The 17596-nt window shown below is 39.7% G+C and overlaps 1 protein-coding gene across 1 annotated transcript in view; it reads right to left on the reverse strand.

Annotated features, from left to right (window-relative positions):
* Positions 1 to 17102, reverse strand: part of glsl (glutaminase like) — a 68639-nt gene extending 51537 nt beyond the window's left edge. Inside the window, 2 exon segments of the mRNA XM_039807903.1 lie at positions 11960 to 12060; positions 16858 to 17102. Coding sequence (XP_039663837.1) covers positions 11960 to 12060; positions 16858 to 16904 — 148 coding nt within the window. The 5' untranslated portion in view covers positions 16905 to 17102.
* Between the last annotated feature and the right edge of the window lie 494 nt (positions 17103 to 17596).

Here is a 17596-nt window from a genome sequence, read left to right on the forward strand (position 1 = left end):
TAAGGTGCATATGTTCTCTACTTTACAATAAGTCTACCAAAGAACATTAATAACTGTTTATTGATGGTTTATTAAGGCTTATTCAGTATTTTTACACATTAATTGTTAGTTAAGGTGCATATGTTCTCTACTTTACAATAAGTCTACCAAAGAGCATTAATAACTGTGTATTGATGGTTGGGTAAGGCATATTCAGTATTTTTACACATTAAGTGTTAGTTAAGGTGCACATGTTCTCTACTTTACAATAAGTCTACCAAAGAACATTAATAACTGTTTATTGATGGTTTATTATGGCTTATTCAGTATTGTTACACATTCATTAAGTGTTAGTTAAGGTGTATATGTTCTCTACTTTACAATAAGTCTACCAAAGAGCATTAATAGCTGTTTATTGATGGTTGGGTAAGGATTATTCAGTATTGTTACACATTAATTAAGTGTTAGTTAAGGTGTATATGTTCTCAATTTTACAATAAGTCTACCAAAGAGCATTAATAACTGTTTATTGATGGTTTATTAAGGCTTATTCAGTATTGTTACACATTAATTAAGTGACAATTTAAGGTTACGTAATGCTAATATAGCATGCACAATAATTTATATAGGTTGGGCTTTATGTTAATGTCTACATAAAGACAAAGGAAGAAGCAAACCTCTGCATGGAGACTGTGGAGTCTTTTCCCTGATCTCACCCTCTACCAAAAGTAGACAAATATAGTGGACAAAGGTATGTGGACAACCATAACATGTAAGTAAACAAAAAAAGATTTCTCATAATGACATGGCTTGGCCGTGAACCTTAAGACATACATGCTATCAAACATCTATCAACCACCAAGTAATATTTGGAAAAACCTTCATCAACATCAACTAAGGGTTTACTTAGACACTTTAGTTAGCTTTTATTTCCACTTTAGGCTTTTTAGTACAATTAACAGTTAGTTAAGGCATCAACTAATGGTAAATGATGTATCACTTAATATCTTATTTAACATGAGCATTGTTAATAAATGTTTATTAGTCAATTTATTCAACCCTTATTAATGGTTAGTTAATCCTTATTAATGCATTAACTAATACTAATTAAGGCATCAACTAATGGTAAATAATGCATCAATTAATACCTTAGCATGAGCAACCATGAACATTGTTAATAAATGTTTATTACACAATTTATTTATTGATAATGCTTATTAATGCATTAACTAATGCTAATTAATGTACCCTTATTGTAAAGTGTTCCCAAAAAAAATATGTACACACATCAGAATAACACAAATACACATTAGTTTTTTTCAACTGCTTACACACAAAATCTTTTCATCTCACAGAATGTTTTAATATATTTAACATCCAAAAATTTACTATTTCGAAAGTGTTTTCCATTTGATGCAAATGCTTCATTTTGAGATATGTTTATTGTATTTTGAATGCAGTGTTTTATTTTGAAGGAGATGTGAGGCATTTTGCATTTTGTGTGTGCATTTTTGGGAACTGTGTGTAGAGTTTTGAATAAAGGAGACATAGTTTTGAAAACGTGTGCAAGCAGTTGGAAAAAACTGTAAGTAGACATAGGAGAAAAAATATACATAAAGTATAAGAAATAGAAAAAAAATAGAATTAGTTATAATAATAAAAAAACACATTTACACAATAAACACTCTTATATAAACAGACAGTATATAAACACAGATATACAGATGAGTAAGGTGCGGATTAATAGAAATGACATATTGCACAGTTGAAGGTAACAGAGATGAATAAATATGCATAGTGCAGAATACTGTCCAGTGATGGCTCATATTGCAGAAACAGCTAGCAGTGTTACATTATGATGTTGCATTAAAGGTCCCATGACATGATGCTACAGCTGCATGTGAGCTCCTACACACTGTTGTGTCACAGCTGCAGACATTGCACCCACAGTCCCTCTACCGCTGGGGAGCTGGGAGCACAAAGAGGGACAGGAAAAGGCTAAACAGACTGGTGAAGAGGGATAGCTCTGTTTTGGTCTGCCCTCTCTGGACACCATAGAGACTTCAGATACAGTATTAGGGGACCACTAAGGTCTATATAAAAAAGACTTCAGATACAGTATTAGGGGACCACTAAGGTCTATATAAAAGAGACTTCAGATACAGTATTAGGGGACCACTAAGGTCTATATAAAAGAGACTTCAGATACAGTATTAGGGGACCACTAAGGCCTATATAAAATAGACTTCAGATACAGTATTAGGGGACCACTAAGGCCTATATAAAATAGACTTCAGATACAGTATTAGGGGACCACTAAGGTCTATATAAAAGAGACTTCAGATACAGTATTAGGGGACCACTAAGGCCTATATAAAAGCATCCAAAGAGCACCATGTCATGGGACCTTTAAGTCTAAGGCAGGGTTGGTAATGTTCAAAAGCTAGCAAGATCAGAAGTAGCATCTCTAACCTAACTTAACGGTTTAACCACAGTCACAGAGTCGTTCACTGGTAAAATCCTTAGTGGAAGTTTACACTCAGCTCTTATGTATGGAAAAACCTTTTCAGTGAGCATGAAAATAGGTGTAAAGGTGAAGGTGTGTATGAGTGTGTTCGTATGAGGATCAGAAAAAGACAGATAGCGTCTCTTCCAGTCTAGAGTCACTCTGATCCTCTGGAGCTGCTTCTGTAGCGGGAGATAAGTGTCTGGAGCTGAAGGGGAGAGAGCTCTGTATTTACCTATAAAGAACCATATTGTCCATAGCCCAGACCGTATGTTTCCCTTCCTTTGGGCAGACTCTGCTAACACACCCAATTCCCAGTACGTACTGTCTCCAACCTCAACATCCCAGCTGTGAGTCCCTGAGTTAAAGCCCTCAGAGCCCAGGACAGAGAAGGGACCATCAAACCTCTCTGGATTATCAAGAAGCTGCTGTTTCTCTCCTCGTCTAACACCGGTCAGATCTTTAGACAGGGTCAGGCATGGATGAGCAGTGTTTGGATCCAGAATTATAGAAGTGTAGAAGACCATGTCTTTCATCTTGTTCCAGATGTTGAAGCTCAGGTTGCCCAGGTGTTTGGCCTCGTCTATCAGAGCTCCTGGGAGCAGCTGTGGATCATCCAGCAGGGGGCTCTGCTGGACTCTTTCCACTGCAGCCTTGTAGTTGATCAGGAATGAGACGTCTTCGGCTCTCAGCTGCTCCTCTGTGGCTCTGACTGTGTCTGAAAGAGCTGCTATCTCTCTGCTCAGAGCCTCCATCTTCTCCTTCATCCTCTGACTCTTCTGCTCCTCTTCCTCCCTCAGTGCAGCCATCCTGGCCTCCTCTTCCTCGTCTAGAAACCGGCGAAGCTTTTTAAACTGATCCTTAATCTGCATCTCTGTGCGTCGGGCCTGGAGCTTTATGTGATTTGCTGTTTGATCACACTTCACTTTAACTTGTTCAAAAACCCTTAACTTCTCCTTTAAGGGCTTCAGAGTTTCCTGAAGGTCCTTCCTGTGTTGTCGTGCAGCTTCATCGATGGGTTTGAATCTGTGGTTGGTGTGTTCTTCTGAATCTCTGCAGGCGTAGCACACCGGCTGCTGATGGTCCAGACAGAAGAGTTTGTGTTTCTTAGAGTGCGGACTGCAGCGAGCCTCTGAAGCTCTCTGATCTCTCTCCAGTAAGAAACTCTCACACAGGTTCTTTAACACCCGATTTAAAGGTGGATTTAATTTCTGAGATATTTTCTTACAAAATGGACACTCACGTGCTTGTTTCTCTCTCCACCAGCTCTGCAAACAGTGTTTACAGAAGCTGTGGGTACACGACAGGAAGACAGGACATCTAAAGATGTCTTGGCAGATTGGACAGCAGAGATCTTCCTCTAATTTTGAAGCCATTTAGTCTCTGAATGAAGTAGAAAACACAGCAGACAGACAGCTCAGCCACTCACTGTTCCCTGAAACGTACTTTCACCTTGAGTCTTTGTTCTTGTAAAAGCCTCGTTCAGTTTGTTGAGTCAGCAGCTGAAGTTGTAGTATTCTAGTATTCCCAGTATTGTAGTATTTCTAGTATTCCCAGTATTCCCTCCTGTAAATGTCCTCTCTCGATTTTGAACTAAAGGTGAATGTTATCGTCCCTCTCAGTGTGTTTGTTTCGTTTCAATGAGGCATGGCCACATCCTATTTCCTGGTTTGCCTGAGGTGAGTCAGGTGCAGGGTGTAACTTTATAATTACAGTTTGACTGAAGTGTTGCTAAGTGCCAGACACAATAACATCAGATAGACTTTATTAATCCCACACTGGGGATATTCCAGTGCTACAGCAGCTCAAAAGAAAAAATATGTACACACATCAGAATAACACAAATACACATTACAGTTTTTTTCAACTGCTTACACACAAAATCTTTTCATGTCGCACGATTTTTGTATATATGTATATACTATATATCCAAAAATTTACTATTTTGAAAAAAGTGTTTGCCATTTGATGCAAATGCTGGCATGGTGCCCTTTGGATGCTTTTATATAGGCCTTTGTGGTCCCCTAATACTGTATCTGAAGTCTCTTTTATATAGACCTTAGTGGTCCCCTAATACTGTATCTGAAGTCTCTTTTATATAGACCTTAGTGGTCCCCTAATACTGTATCTGAAGTCTCTTTTATATAGACCTTAGTGGTCCCCTAATACTGTATCTGAAGTCTCTTTTATATAGACCTTAGTGGTCCCCTAATACTGTATCTGAAGTCTCTTTTATATAGACCTTAGTGGTCCCCTAATACTGTATCTGAAGTCTCTTTTATATAGACCTTTGTGGTCCCCTAATACTGTATCTGAAGTCTCTTTTATATAGACCTTAGTGGTCCCCTAATACTGTATCTGAAGTCTCTTTTATATAGACCTTAATGGTCCCCTAATACTGTATCTGAAGTCTCTTTTATATAGGCCTTAGTGGTCCCCTAATACTGTATCTGAAGTCTCTTTTATATAGACCTTAATGGTCCCCTAATACTGTATCTGAAGTCTCTTTTATATAGGCCTTAGTGGTCCCCTAATACTGTATCTGAAGTCTCTTTTATATAGGCCTCAGTGGTCCCCTAATACTGTATCTGAAGTCTCTTTTATATAGGCCTTAGTGGTCCCCTAATACTGTATCTGAAGTCTCTTTTATATAGACCTTAGTGGTCCCCTAATACTGTATCTGAAGTCTCTTTTATATAGGCCTTAGTGGTCCCCTAATACTGTATCTGAAGTCTCTTTTATATAGACCTTAGTGGGTCCCTAATACTGTATCTGAAGTCTCTTTAATATAGACCTTAGTGGTCCCCTAATACTGTATCTGAAGTCTCTTTATATAGGCCCCCGAGTGGTCCCCTAATACTGTATCTGAAGTCTCTTTTATATAGACCTCAGTGGTCCCCTAATACTGTATCTGAAGTCTCTTTTATATAGACCTTAGTGGTCCCCTAATACTGTATCTGAAGTCTCTTTTTATATAGACCTTAGTGGTCCCCTAATACTGTATCTGAAGTCTCTTTTATATAGGTCTTAGTGGGCCCCTAATACTGTATCTGAAGTCTCTTTTATATAGACCTTAGTGTCCCCTAATACTGTATCTGAAGTCTCTTTTATATAGATCTTAGTGGTCCCCTAATACTGTATCTGAAGTCTCTTTTATATAGATCTTAGTGGTCCCCTAATACTGTATCTGAAGTCTCTTTTATATAGACCTTAGTGGTCCCCTAATGCTGTATCTGAAGTCTCTTTTATATAGATCTTAGTGGTCCCCTAATACTGTATCTGAAGTCTCTTTTATATAGACCTTAGTGGTCCCCTAATACTGTATCTGAAGTCTCTTTTATATAGACCTTAGTGGTCCCCTAATACTGTATCTGAAGTCTCTTTTATATAGACCTTAGTGGTCCCTAATACTGTAGAAGTCTCTGTATATCCCTTAGTGGTCCCCTAATATATACGTGAAGTCAAGTAGTTTATATCCACGTCAAAGTCAACAAGGTATCGCCTCCTAAAGTGTAAAAAGAAGGAAAATAAGGGACTTTCCCTCACAGGTCTCTACCTAGGAAGATTGGGGACTTTTCGCCTATGTAGATGATGAAATACACAATGAGTAATAAGTGAAAGGAAGACAGTGATTCTAATGCGACGCACGCAACATGTATAACAAATTTAAAGAAATGATTATGAACGATTGTTAAGGAAAAATATATAACAAAGAGTATTATGTGTATACTAATTCAAAGAGTGATTATAGGTTGATTATTACAAGTAAGATAAGTGGAAAATCATATGTGTCCAGAGAGGGACTGTGGGTGCGATGTCTGCAGCTGTGACACAACAGTGTGTAGGAGCTCACATATACAGACGTGCTCAAATTTGTTGTTACCCTTACAGCTCATTGAAATAATGCTTCATTCCTCCTGAAAAGTGATGAAATTGAAAGCTATTTTATCATGTATACTTGCATGCCTTTGGTATGTCATAGAATAAAGCAAAGAAACTGTGAATAGAGATGAATTATTGCTTATTCTACAAAGATATTCTAAAATGGCCTGGACACATTTGTTGGTACACCTTAGAAAAGATAATAAATAACTGGATCATAGTGATTTTTCAAACTAATTAGTTTCTTTAATTAGTATCACACACGTCTCCAATCTTGTAATCGGTCATTCAGCCTATTTAAATGGAGAAAAGTAGTCACTGTGCTGTTTGGTATCATTGTGTGCAACATGGACCAGAGAAAGCAAAGGAGAGAGTTGTCTGAGGAGATCAGAAAGAAAATAATAGACAAGCATGGTAAAGGTAAAGGCTACAAGACCATCTCCAAGCAGCTTGATGTTCCTGTGACAACAGTTGCAAATATTATTAAGAAGTTTAAGGTCCATGGAACTGTAGCCAGCCTCCCTGGGCGCAGCCGCAAGAGGAAAATCGACCCCAGATTGAACAGAAGGATAGTGTGAATGGTAGAAAAAGAACCAAGGATAACTGCCAAAGAGATGCAAGCTGAACTCCAAGGTGAAGGTACGTCAGTTTCTGATGGCACCATCCGTCGCTTTTTGAGCGAAAGTGGGCTCCATGGAAGAAGACCCAGGAGGACTCATAAAAAGCCAGACTGGAATTTGCTAAAATGCATATTGACAAGCCACAATCCTTCTGGGAGAATGCCCTTTGGACAGATGAGTCAAAACTGGAGCTTTTTGGCAAGTCACATCAGCTCTATATTCACAGACGAAAAAATTAAGCTTTCAAAGAAAATAACCATACCTACAGTGAAACATGGAGGAGGCTTGGTTAGGATTTCGGGCTGCTTTGCTGCGCCTGGCACAGGGTGCCTTGAATCTGTGCAGGGCTCAATGAAATCTCAAGACTATCGTACTGCCCAGTGTCAGAAAGCTCGGTCTCAGTGGCAGGTCATGGGTCCTCCAACAGGATAATGACCCAAAACACACAGCTAAAAGCACCCGAGAATGCATAAGAACAAAACACTGGACTATTCTGAAGTGGCCTTCTATGAGTCCTGATCTGAATCCTATCGAACATCTATGGAAAGAGCTGAAGTCTGGAGAAGGCACCCATCAAACCTGAGACAGCTGGAGCAGTTTGCTCAGGAAGAGTGGGCCAAACTACCTGTTAACAGGTGCACAAGTCTCACTGAGAGCTACAGAAAACGTTTGATTGCAGTGATTGGCTCTAAAGGTTGTGCAACAAAATATTAGAATTAGTAGACCGTTATCGCAATAATGTGTGAGAACTCCCTCGGCAGGTAATATGACAACGTGCTAACCGCTAGCAACTCAATGTCTTTAGTGCAGCGCTGCTCCTTAACACTGATAACAATGCCTCTGCAAAATAGCCTCAGGAAAAAACTTTGAAAGTAGTTTTGTCGTGAAAAAAAAAAATTTTTTTAAATAAATTATTTATTTTTTTTTTTTTTTCTTCTTCATATGTTTTGAAATTTTTTTTATTTTAACCCAACCCCAAAAAAAACGTTTAAAAAACAAAACAAAAAAAAAAAAAAAAAAAAAACCACCAGACACAAAGAAGAAAACAGAAACCCCCCCCCGCCGAGCAATCCCGGAAGTGGAACGTTGTCGATATAGACTATTGTGACCTAAATCTAAGGAACATGCCGACTTATTGGGACTTTGTCTTATCCCCGGTACCCCCCAGAGTTAGATAAGTCCATACATACACACACCGCTAGTCTAGCTTAGCACAGATCCTGGAGGTAACCGGCTCCATCTAGCCTAGCTTAGCACAGATCCTGGAGGTAACTGGCTCCATCTAGCCTAGCTTAGCACAGATCCTGGAGGTAACCGGCTCCATCTAGCCTAGCTTAGCACAGATCCTGGAGGTAACCGGCTCCATCTAGCCTAGCTTAGCACAGATCCTGGAGGTAACCGGCTCCATCTAGCCTAGCTTAGCACAGATCCTGGAGGTAACTGACTCCATCTAGCCTACTGCTCCCAATAAGTGACAAAATAACACCAACATGTTCACACCTATTTGATATCTCAAAGACTGAGTGAAGAGGTTGCCTGTATATGTTTGTTTGACGTGTCAATATGTTCTGTTACTTATACTGGTTTCGAAACCTCTGTTAAACTAGCCATTCATCAAATTCCCCACAGTAATCCCGTAGTTTTGTGCACATATTTAACATCTAATAGTAATTTGCTATAGCTACATTCATCTATACATCATTGTCTATTGTTTAAAACCGTACAGACTGTCACAAACATCACCAGTTATGATAACCATGCAACACTTCTGTCTTTGTTAACTAGTGTTTGTTTATTGAGTTTAAAAGCTAGTAGAGGGTAACATGATTTTTGTCTTACCAGCATGTGCTCTCTTTGTTCTAAGGGAAAGTTTGCCGCGATCCTTGGGTTTAAATGAGTCTAGGACCTCCGGGGTAACAGGAAGTTAACCGGCATTTTAGGTATTACAATTTACAGCCAACAAGATGTATTGTGGCTGTGGCTAATTGGAATGTCAATTATATAAATTACATGCTGTAAATGTCTAGCATCTTAGATATATTAATGTTGGCTGTATGGAGCCGTTACGGTCTATTCACCTGAGCCACCCCTGCCTAGTATTGTGTTGGTATGTTCCAATTTGAGGGGCGGGGCTTCAGGCTATATAGCCTAGCAGTAGGATTTGTTGAGGTACACCTGAGGGAGTCGGACCTAAGTCTGCTGGAGGTCCTCAGAGTGGTGATTTGTACTTGATTTCCTTCCCATCCAACATTATTTTTTTTTAAATTCTTTAAACAATTAATAAACCTTATTTTTGCACATTTGTACTTAATTTAATGTGGTTAAAATAAATTATATTACTTTACAAAAACGTTTTGCATCTCAACAAAGTAAAGAATACTGTGTCTTCGGGTACTGGGACCAAGACCACACAAGGGTTAAGGTCCAATTAGTGAACAGTTGTATATTTATAATTATCTTATTGTTTTGACTCCCAATTTATTTTATTTCCTTGAAAGTATATATTTTTCTGTTTTCCTTAATTGTTTTGTTAATTTTTATTGCACGATTTTGCCTGTGGGCCTTAATTGGGGAAAGTCAGAATAAAATCCATCCATCTTTTCTACATCATCTTTGACTCATTCTGAGTGTCTACACCTGCTCAAGACTACTCATCTACATCTACCCTCAACAGTGTACAAATAACAAGGTCACATGAGACACAGCCGTCTTCTAACCGTATACACACTGGGAACTATATTCTCAGAAGGCGAAGCACTGCTACTCTCTGCTACTTGGGCGGAGTGATATGCTCGCAGCACCTGAGAAGCCACGTGGTGAGGAGCAGAGAGTAGTTATCTAACTCTGGGGAATACAGTGAATAAGCTGAAGTCCCAATAAGTCGGCATGTTCCTTTAACACTGCACACATTTTGATGCTAAGCTTATAGTTTATTTAAAGCTCCCATATTCTGCTCATTTTCAGGTTCACAATTGTATTTTGAGGTTGTACCAGAATAGGTTTACTGTACATGGTTTAATTTTCAAAAAACACCATATTTTTGTTGTACTGCACATTGCTGCAGCTCCTCTTTTCACCCTGTGTTCAGCTCTCTGTTTTAGATACAGAGTGAGACATCTTTTCTTCTTCTGTACTATCTTTGATTGCACTCGCACATGCTCAGTAGCTCAGGTCGTAGCTCATGTCAGCTAGCTCTATAGACAGTAAAAGAAAGTCTGTTTCTCCAACTTCAGTCAGTTCCAAGGCAGGATCAGCTGGGAGACTTCTTCTAAACCAGGGAGCACATGGAAGTAGTTCTTCTGGAGATTATGGTGAACTAGTGTGTGTTGTAGCAGTGCTTTGCTATTGAAAACGAGGTAGCATGTTAACGCTAGCATGCAAACGGTTGCAGTTAGCCAGCTCGTTTCGGCTAGGGACGTAGAAAGCCGTGCAGATTTAGACCAGCTCACCAGGAGGCTGAAGGCAGGACACATTCAGAAACCATATCTCACTCAGAACACCATGGATGGATTTATTTAAAAGTGTGTATGTGTGTGGAAGCACCAGAGACACAAAATAACACCCCAAATCACCAAAAAAAGGGATTTTTTCATAATATGGGCACTTCAACCATTGACTGCTGACTTATTCTCTTTCTTATTCAACTGTTTTCTCAGAGGGATCTTTGTCTCTTTCTGCCCTTTCAGTTGTCGGTCTGGTTGAACTATTGTACAGCGTTGTGTTCTCCATGTACAGAACTGAAGGCATTCAGACATATAGAGCAGTCCTGAACACATCTGACTGGACACAAGCTAACTTTGTGACAAACCTTTCAACGGTGGTGTAAAATAGAAATAGTTTAAATATGCAGAGCATCGGTGCAGACCAGTCGTTTGCTATTGTTAGAGTTCAGATCACATTGTGGGAAAATAAAAAGGTAGAAAAATAGATTGCGAGCCAGTCAGCAGCTCTGTGGTGATGAGTGGGCAGCAACTTCATTTAGATACGAGCAGACTCCACTAAAGGTTCCTCTACAGACCACTAATGACAGGGTGTTACACACACACACACACACAGTCACACACAGTCATACAAACACACGCACACACACACACACACACACACACACACACACACACACATACACAGAGTCACACACAGTCATATACACCCACACACACATACACACACAGTCATACACACACACGAGTCACACACAGTCATATACACACACACACACACAGTCATACAAACACACGCACACACACACACACACACACACACACAGAGTCACACACAGTCATACACACACACCACACACACACACACACACACACACACACACACAAGCACACACAGTCATATCACACACACACACATACACACACACACAACACAACACACACACACACACACACAGTCACACACTGTCATATTCTCACACACACACACACACACAGTCATACACACACAACACACACAGTCACACACACAGTCACACACTCATACACACAAACACACACACATACAGTGACAAACACACAGTCACACACTCACACACACACACACACACACACACACACACAGTCATACACACACATGCACGCATGCACACACATATACACACACAGAGTCACACACACACACATTTTAACCATTTATTTATGTACAGAAAATACAAAAATAGTACAGGGACACAAATATTACAGATGCAGTACAATACAAGACACAACTCATGGACCAGTGGCACGCAGCATATTTTCACACAGAGTCACACACACACACAGAGACACACACACACACACACAGAGACACACACACACACACAGTCAGGTACACACACACACACAGAGTCACACACACACACAGAGACACACACACACACACACAGAGACACACACACACACACAGTCAGGTACACACACACACACAAACACACAAACACACACAGAGTCACACATACACACACACAGACACACAGACACACACATACCTCTCATGTCTGGGTCTTTATTGGGCTCCAGCAGTTTGTTGCCGTCCAGACCACCATAACGTTTCCTCCATTTGCGTCTGAGAGACGGAGTTCTCTGGAAGCTGCAGACACAAAAACATTAAAAACATTCAGATACAGTATTAGGGGACCACTAAGGTCTATATAAAAGAGACTTCAGATACAGTATTAGGGGACCACTAAGGTCTATATAAAAGAGACTTCAGATACAGTATTAGGGGACCACTAAGGTCTATATAAAAGAGACTTCAGATACAGTATTAGGGGACCACTAAGGCCTATATAAAAGAGACTTCAGATACAGTATTAGGGGGACCACTAAGGTCTATATAAAAGAGACTTCAGATACAGTATTAGGGGACCACTAAGGTCTATATAAAAGAGACTTCAGATACAGTATTAGGGGACCACTAAGGTCTATATAAAAGAGACTTCAGATACAGTATTAGGGGACCACTAAGGTCTATATAAAAGAGACTTCAGATACAGTATTAGGGGACCACTAAGGTCTATATAAAAGAGACTTCAGATACAGTATTAGGGGACCACTAAGGTCTATATAAAAGAGACTTCAGATACAGTATTAGGGGACCACTAAGGTCTATATAAAAGAGACTTCATATACAGTATTAGGGGACCACTAAGGTCTATATAAAAGAGACTTCAGATACAGTATTAGGGGCCACTAAGGTCTATATAAAAAGACTTCAGATACAGTATTAGGGGACCACTAAGGTCTATAAAAGAGACTTCAGATACAGTATTAGGGACCACTAAGGTCTATAAAAAGAGACTTCAGATACAGTATAGGGGACCACTAAGGTCTATATGAAAGAGACTTCAGATACAGTATTAGGGGACCACTAAGGTCTATATAAAAGGACTTCAGATACAGTATTAGGGGACCACTAAGGCCTATATAAAAGAGACTTCAGATACAGTATTAGGGGACCACTAAGGTCTATATAAAGAGACTTCAGATACAGTATTAGGGGACCACTAAGGTCTATATAAAAGATACTTCAGATACAGTATTAGGGGACCACTAAGGTCTATATAAAAGAGACTTCAGATACAGTATTAGGGGACCACTAAGGTCTATATAAAGAGACTTCAGATACAGTATTAGGGGACCACTAAGGCTATATAAAAGAGACTTCAGATACAGTATTAGAGGACCACTAAGGTCTATAAAAGAGACTTCAGATACAGTATTAGGGGACCACTAAGGTCTATATAAAAGAACTTCAGATACAGTATTAGGGGACCATTAAGGTCTATATAAAAGAGACTTCAGATACAGTATTAGGGACCTAAGGTCATATAAAAAGAGACTTCAGATACAGTATTAGGGGACCACTAGGCGCTATAAAAAGAGACTTCAGATACAGTATTAGGGGACCACTAAGGTCTATATAAAAGTGACTTCAGATACAGTATTAGGGGACCACTAAGGCCTATATAAAGAGACTTCAGATACAGTATTAGGGACCACTAAGGTCTATATAAAGAGACTTCAGATACAGTATTAGGGGACCATTAAGGTCTATAAAAAGAGACTTCAGATACAGTATTAGGGGACCACTAAGGTCTATATAAAGAGACTTCAGATACAGTATTAGGGGACCACTAAGGCCTATATAAAAAGAGAGACTTCAGATACAGTATTAGGGGACCACTAAGGCCTATATAAAAGCATCCAAAGAGCACCATGTCATGGGACCTTTAAGTCAAAGGCAGGTTTGGTAATGTTCAAAAGCTAGCAAGATCATAAGTAGCATCTCTAACCCTAACTTAACGGTTTATCCACAGTCACAGAGACTTCACTGGTAAAATCCTTAGTGGAAGTTTATACTCAGCTCTTATATAGGAAAACCTTTTCAGTGAGCATGAAAATAGGTGTAAAGGTGAAGGTGTGTATGAGTGTGTTCAGATTGGGATCAGAGAAAGACACATTGTGTCTGTTCCAGTCCAGAGTCACTGGATCCTCTGAGCTTCTTCTGTAAAGGGAAATAAGTGTCTGGAGCTGAAGGGGAGACATTTATCTTTAAAGAACAATAATGTCCATAATCCAGACCGTATGTTCCCCTTTCTCTGGGCAGACTCTGCTAACACACCCACTCCAGCCTGTAATGTCTCCAACCTCGCACATCCCACCTGTGAGTCCCGGAGTCAAAGCCTCAGAGCCCAGGACAGAGAAGGAATAATGAATCCTCTGGATTATCAGGAAACAGCTGTTTCTCTCCTCGCCTCACGCTGGTCGACTTTTAGAAAGGATGAGTCTTGGTTGAGCAGTGTTTGGATCCAGAATCACAGGAGTGTAGGAGACCATGTCCTTCATCTTGTTCCAGATGTTGAAGCTCAGGTTGCCCAGGTGTTTGCCTGCCTATCAGAGCTCCTGAGAGCAGCTGTGGATCCTCCAGCAGGGGCTGCTGGACTCTTTCCACCAGCCTTGTAGTGATCAGAATGAGACTCTTCAGCTCTCAGCTGCTCCTCTGTGGCTCTGACTGTGTCTGAAAGAGCTGCTAACTCTGCTCAGTGCCTCAATCTTCTCCTTCATCCTCCCACTCTTCTGCTCCTCTTCCTCCCTCAGTGCAGCCATCCTGGCCTCCTCCTTCTAGACCGCGCTTTAAACTGACCACGCGCCCTGGCGGGATCTCGGTTTGCTTTACCCCAACTCAACCCTCTTCCCTTAAGCCGGCCGAGTTCCCGGTTCGCAGCTCAGATGGCTTTGAATCTGTGGTTGGTGTGTTCTTTTTAATAACGTCCCCATTAAGGTCTTATAAAGAGACTTCAGATACAGTATTAGGGGACCACTAAGGTCTATATAAAAGAGACTTCAGATACAGTATTAGGGGACCACTAAGGTCTATATAAAAGAGATTTCAGATACAGTATTAGGGGACCACTAAGGTCTATATAAAAGAGACTTCAGATACAGTATTAGAGGACCACTAAGGTCTATATAAAAGAGACTTCAGATACAGTATTAGGGGACCACTAAGGTCTATATAAAAGAGACTTCAGATACAGTATTAGGGGACCACTAAGGTCTATATAAAAGAGACTTCAGATACAGTATTAGGGGACCACTAAGGTCTATATAAAAGAGACTTCAGATACAGTATTAGGGGACCACTAAGGTCTATATAAAAGATACTTCAGATACAGTATTAGGGGACCAGAGTCTGTGTTTTGAGTTGCAAATTGAAATGGGGGAATGAATCAATGTTTCTACTTGATAAAACTGGCCAGTGCAACCCAACCCCAAAAAACCTTTTAGAACTTCCTTTACATAAATAAAGACATTTGCACCATAATTTGTTGTGGAAGAATTCACCAGAATGCAGAAAATGAAGCGTTTGACATTCAAAATTTCAATTTTTGCTCAAAAGCGGAGATCTCAACTCCAACGCCCCAAATGTTTGAACCCATAGTGAGGCCCTTGCAGCCCAGGTGAGGAGGTTTAAACTGCACACAGTCAGACTGTTTAACCCTGGTGTTGTCTTCCCTTTGATCATGAACTGGTTGTCTATCCAGGTCAAAAGTGACATCGAATTTTTGGTGTTTTTTTCAGCATTTTTTGCTCTTTTTTTATGCTTTTGATACTTTTTTCAACGCTTTGTTTTAAATTCATGGTCAGTAAATCTAATTTATATGACTTTATTCCTAATTTTTGAGTTAAAAAGTTAATTATTTCGACTAATAGGTAAGATCAGAGGATGTTGAGTGGATGACAGACTGCTTTATGTCAAGGTTTAGTCAGGATATTGTTCTTAAAACCATTTGAAAGATGTTTTTCAAAGATTCAATGAAAGTAATCATTAATTTTACCTGCAAAGAACCACCATAAATTGATGCAGAAAAGGCACAATTTGTTGCAGAAAAATTCACCAGAATGCAGAAAATGAAGCATTTGACATTCAGATCTCAACTCCAACGCCCCAAAATGTTGAACCCAAAGTGCACACAGTCAGACTGTTTAACCCTAGAGCTGTCTTCCTTTGACCATGAACTGGTTGTCTATGCAGGTCAAAAGTGACATTGAATTTGTGGTGCTTTTTTCAGCATTTTTGGCTCTTTTTTATGGTTTTGACACATTTTTAAAACATTTTTGTCACTTGTTTCAACGTTTTGTTTTAAATTCATGGTCAATAAACCTAATTTATATGACATTATACCTAATTTCTGTGTTACAAAGGCAGAAATGATTAATTATTTTGACTAATAGGTAAGATCAAAGGATGTTGAGTGGATGACAGACTGCTTTATGTCAAGGTTTAGTCAGGATATTGTTCTTAAAACCATTTGAAACATGTTTTTCAAAGATTCAATGAAAGTAGTCATTAATTTTACTTGCAAAAGAACCATGGATGCACGTTGTATGGAACACATACAACATGCATCCATACATCCAGGCTTCAAAATTAACTTTTTCGTCTACCAGCCAAATGGCTAGTGAATGTTCAAATGTTACCAGCCACTCAATAGATTACCATTGGGGTTTTTTGGGCTGGTGAGTGACGCAAATCTACCAGCCACTTGCATATTTCAGCAGCATTTGGCTGGTAAACGGTGCTAATTTGGAACCCTGCATACATCTATGTTATATTTGGGCATTTTGGTTCAAAGAAACCAATATTTCTGATAGAAACAACTTTGAAAACAACACAAGGCTTAAAAACAGCAGCTGTCCTCTCTGTTCCCAGCGTCTCTGCCACGTCTCAGCCTGTCCCTCACCAACACCAACACGAACGTAGCAGCAGGAATGTAAAACTGGACTGTTCCAGTTTTATGGCATGCTTCACGACATGGAAAACAGCCTCCAGAGCAGATGCAAACAAGCACAGAGCAAACTAAAGTCTCTGAATCGTTCTCACCACAGGTCCGAGCCGTCCTCTGCCTCCTGGTTCTGGCTGCTCTCCATCGAAGCCTTTCAGGTGTCTTACTCCACTTATTCTCTGGGATCAGGTACTTATTCTCTGGGTTCAGGTACTTATTCTCTGGGTTCAGGTACTTATCCTCTGGGATCAGGTACTTATTCTCTGGGATCATGTAAGACGAGTACAGCAAGCGCCTGGCTGGCTCCCTCAGTATGTCTGCAGGCCGTAAACGTGCTTTAATGAATGGGATGGTTTTGGAGAGGAGGGCAGTCCGCGCCTGGAGACACTCCCAGCTGCCACACACACTTAAACTACAGCTAAAGGCTATATATATATATATATATATATATATATATATATATATATATATATATATATATAAATATAAATATAAATATATATATATATATATATATAATAAAAGGTCACATAACTCAGAAAAAAGCAACAAAAACTGGGAAAAATTAACTAAAATGTTGAACAACAAACTCAGACATAAGCGGCAAAAACATTGAATAGGAACTAAAACATTGAAAAAGCCCAGTTTTGATAATTTGGGGGTTGTAACCCTCCATCTACCGAATTTATAAGAAAGTTGCAGTTTACAGCAGTCTTAGTCTTCAGCACTCTCAGGTTTTCAGGGAGTTTGTTCCTCAGAAAACCTAAATGCTGCTTCACTTTGTTCTGGGAACAACTAACCTGCTCCAGACCACCTGAGGGACTCAACAGAACAACT

The sequence above is a fragment of the Perca fluviatilis genome, chromosome 8 (assembly GCF_010015445.1).
Source record: "Perca fluviatilis chromosome 8, GENO_Pfluv_1.0, whole genome shotgun sequence".
Taxonomy (NCBI): domain Eukaryota; kingdom Metazoa; phylum Chordata; class Actinopteri; order Perciformes; family Percidae; genus Perca; species Perca fluviatilis.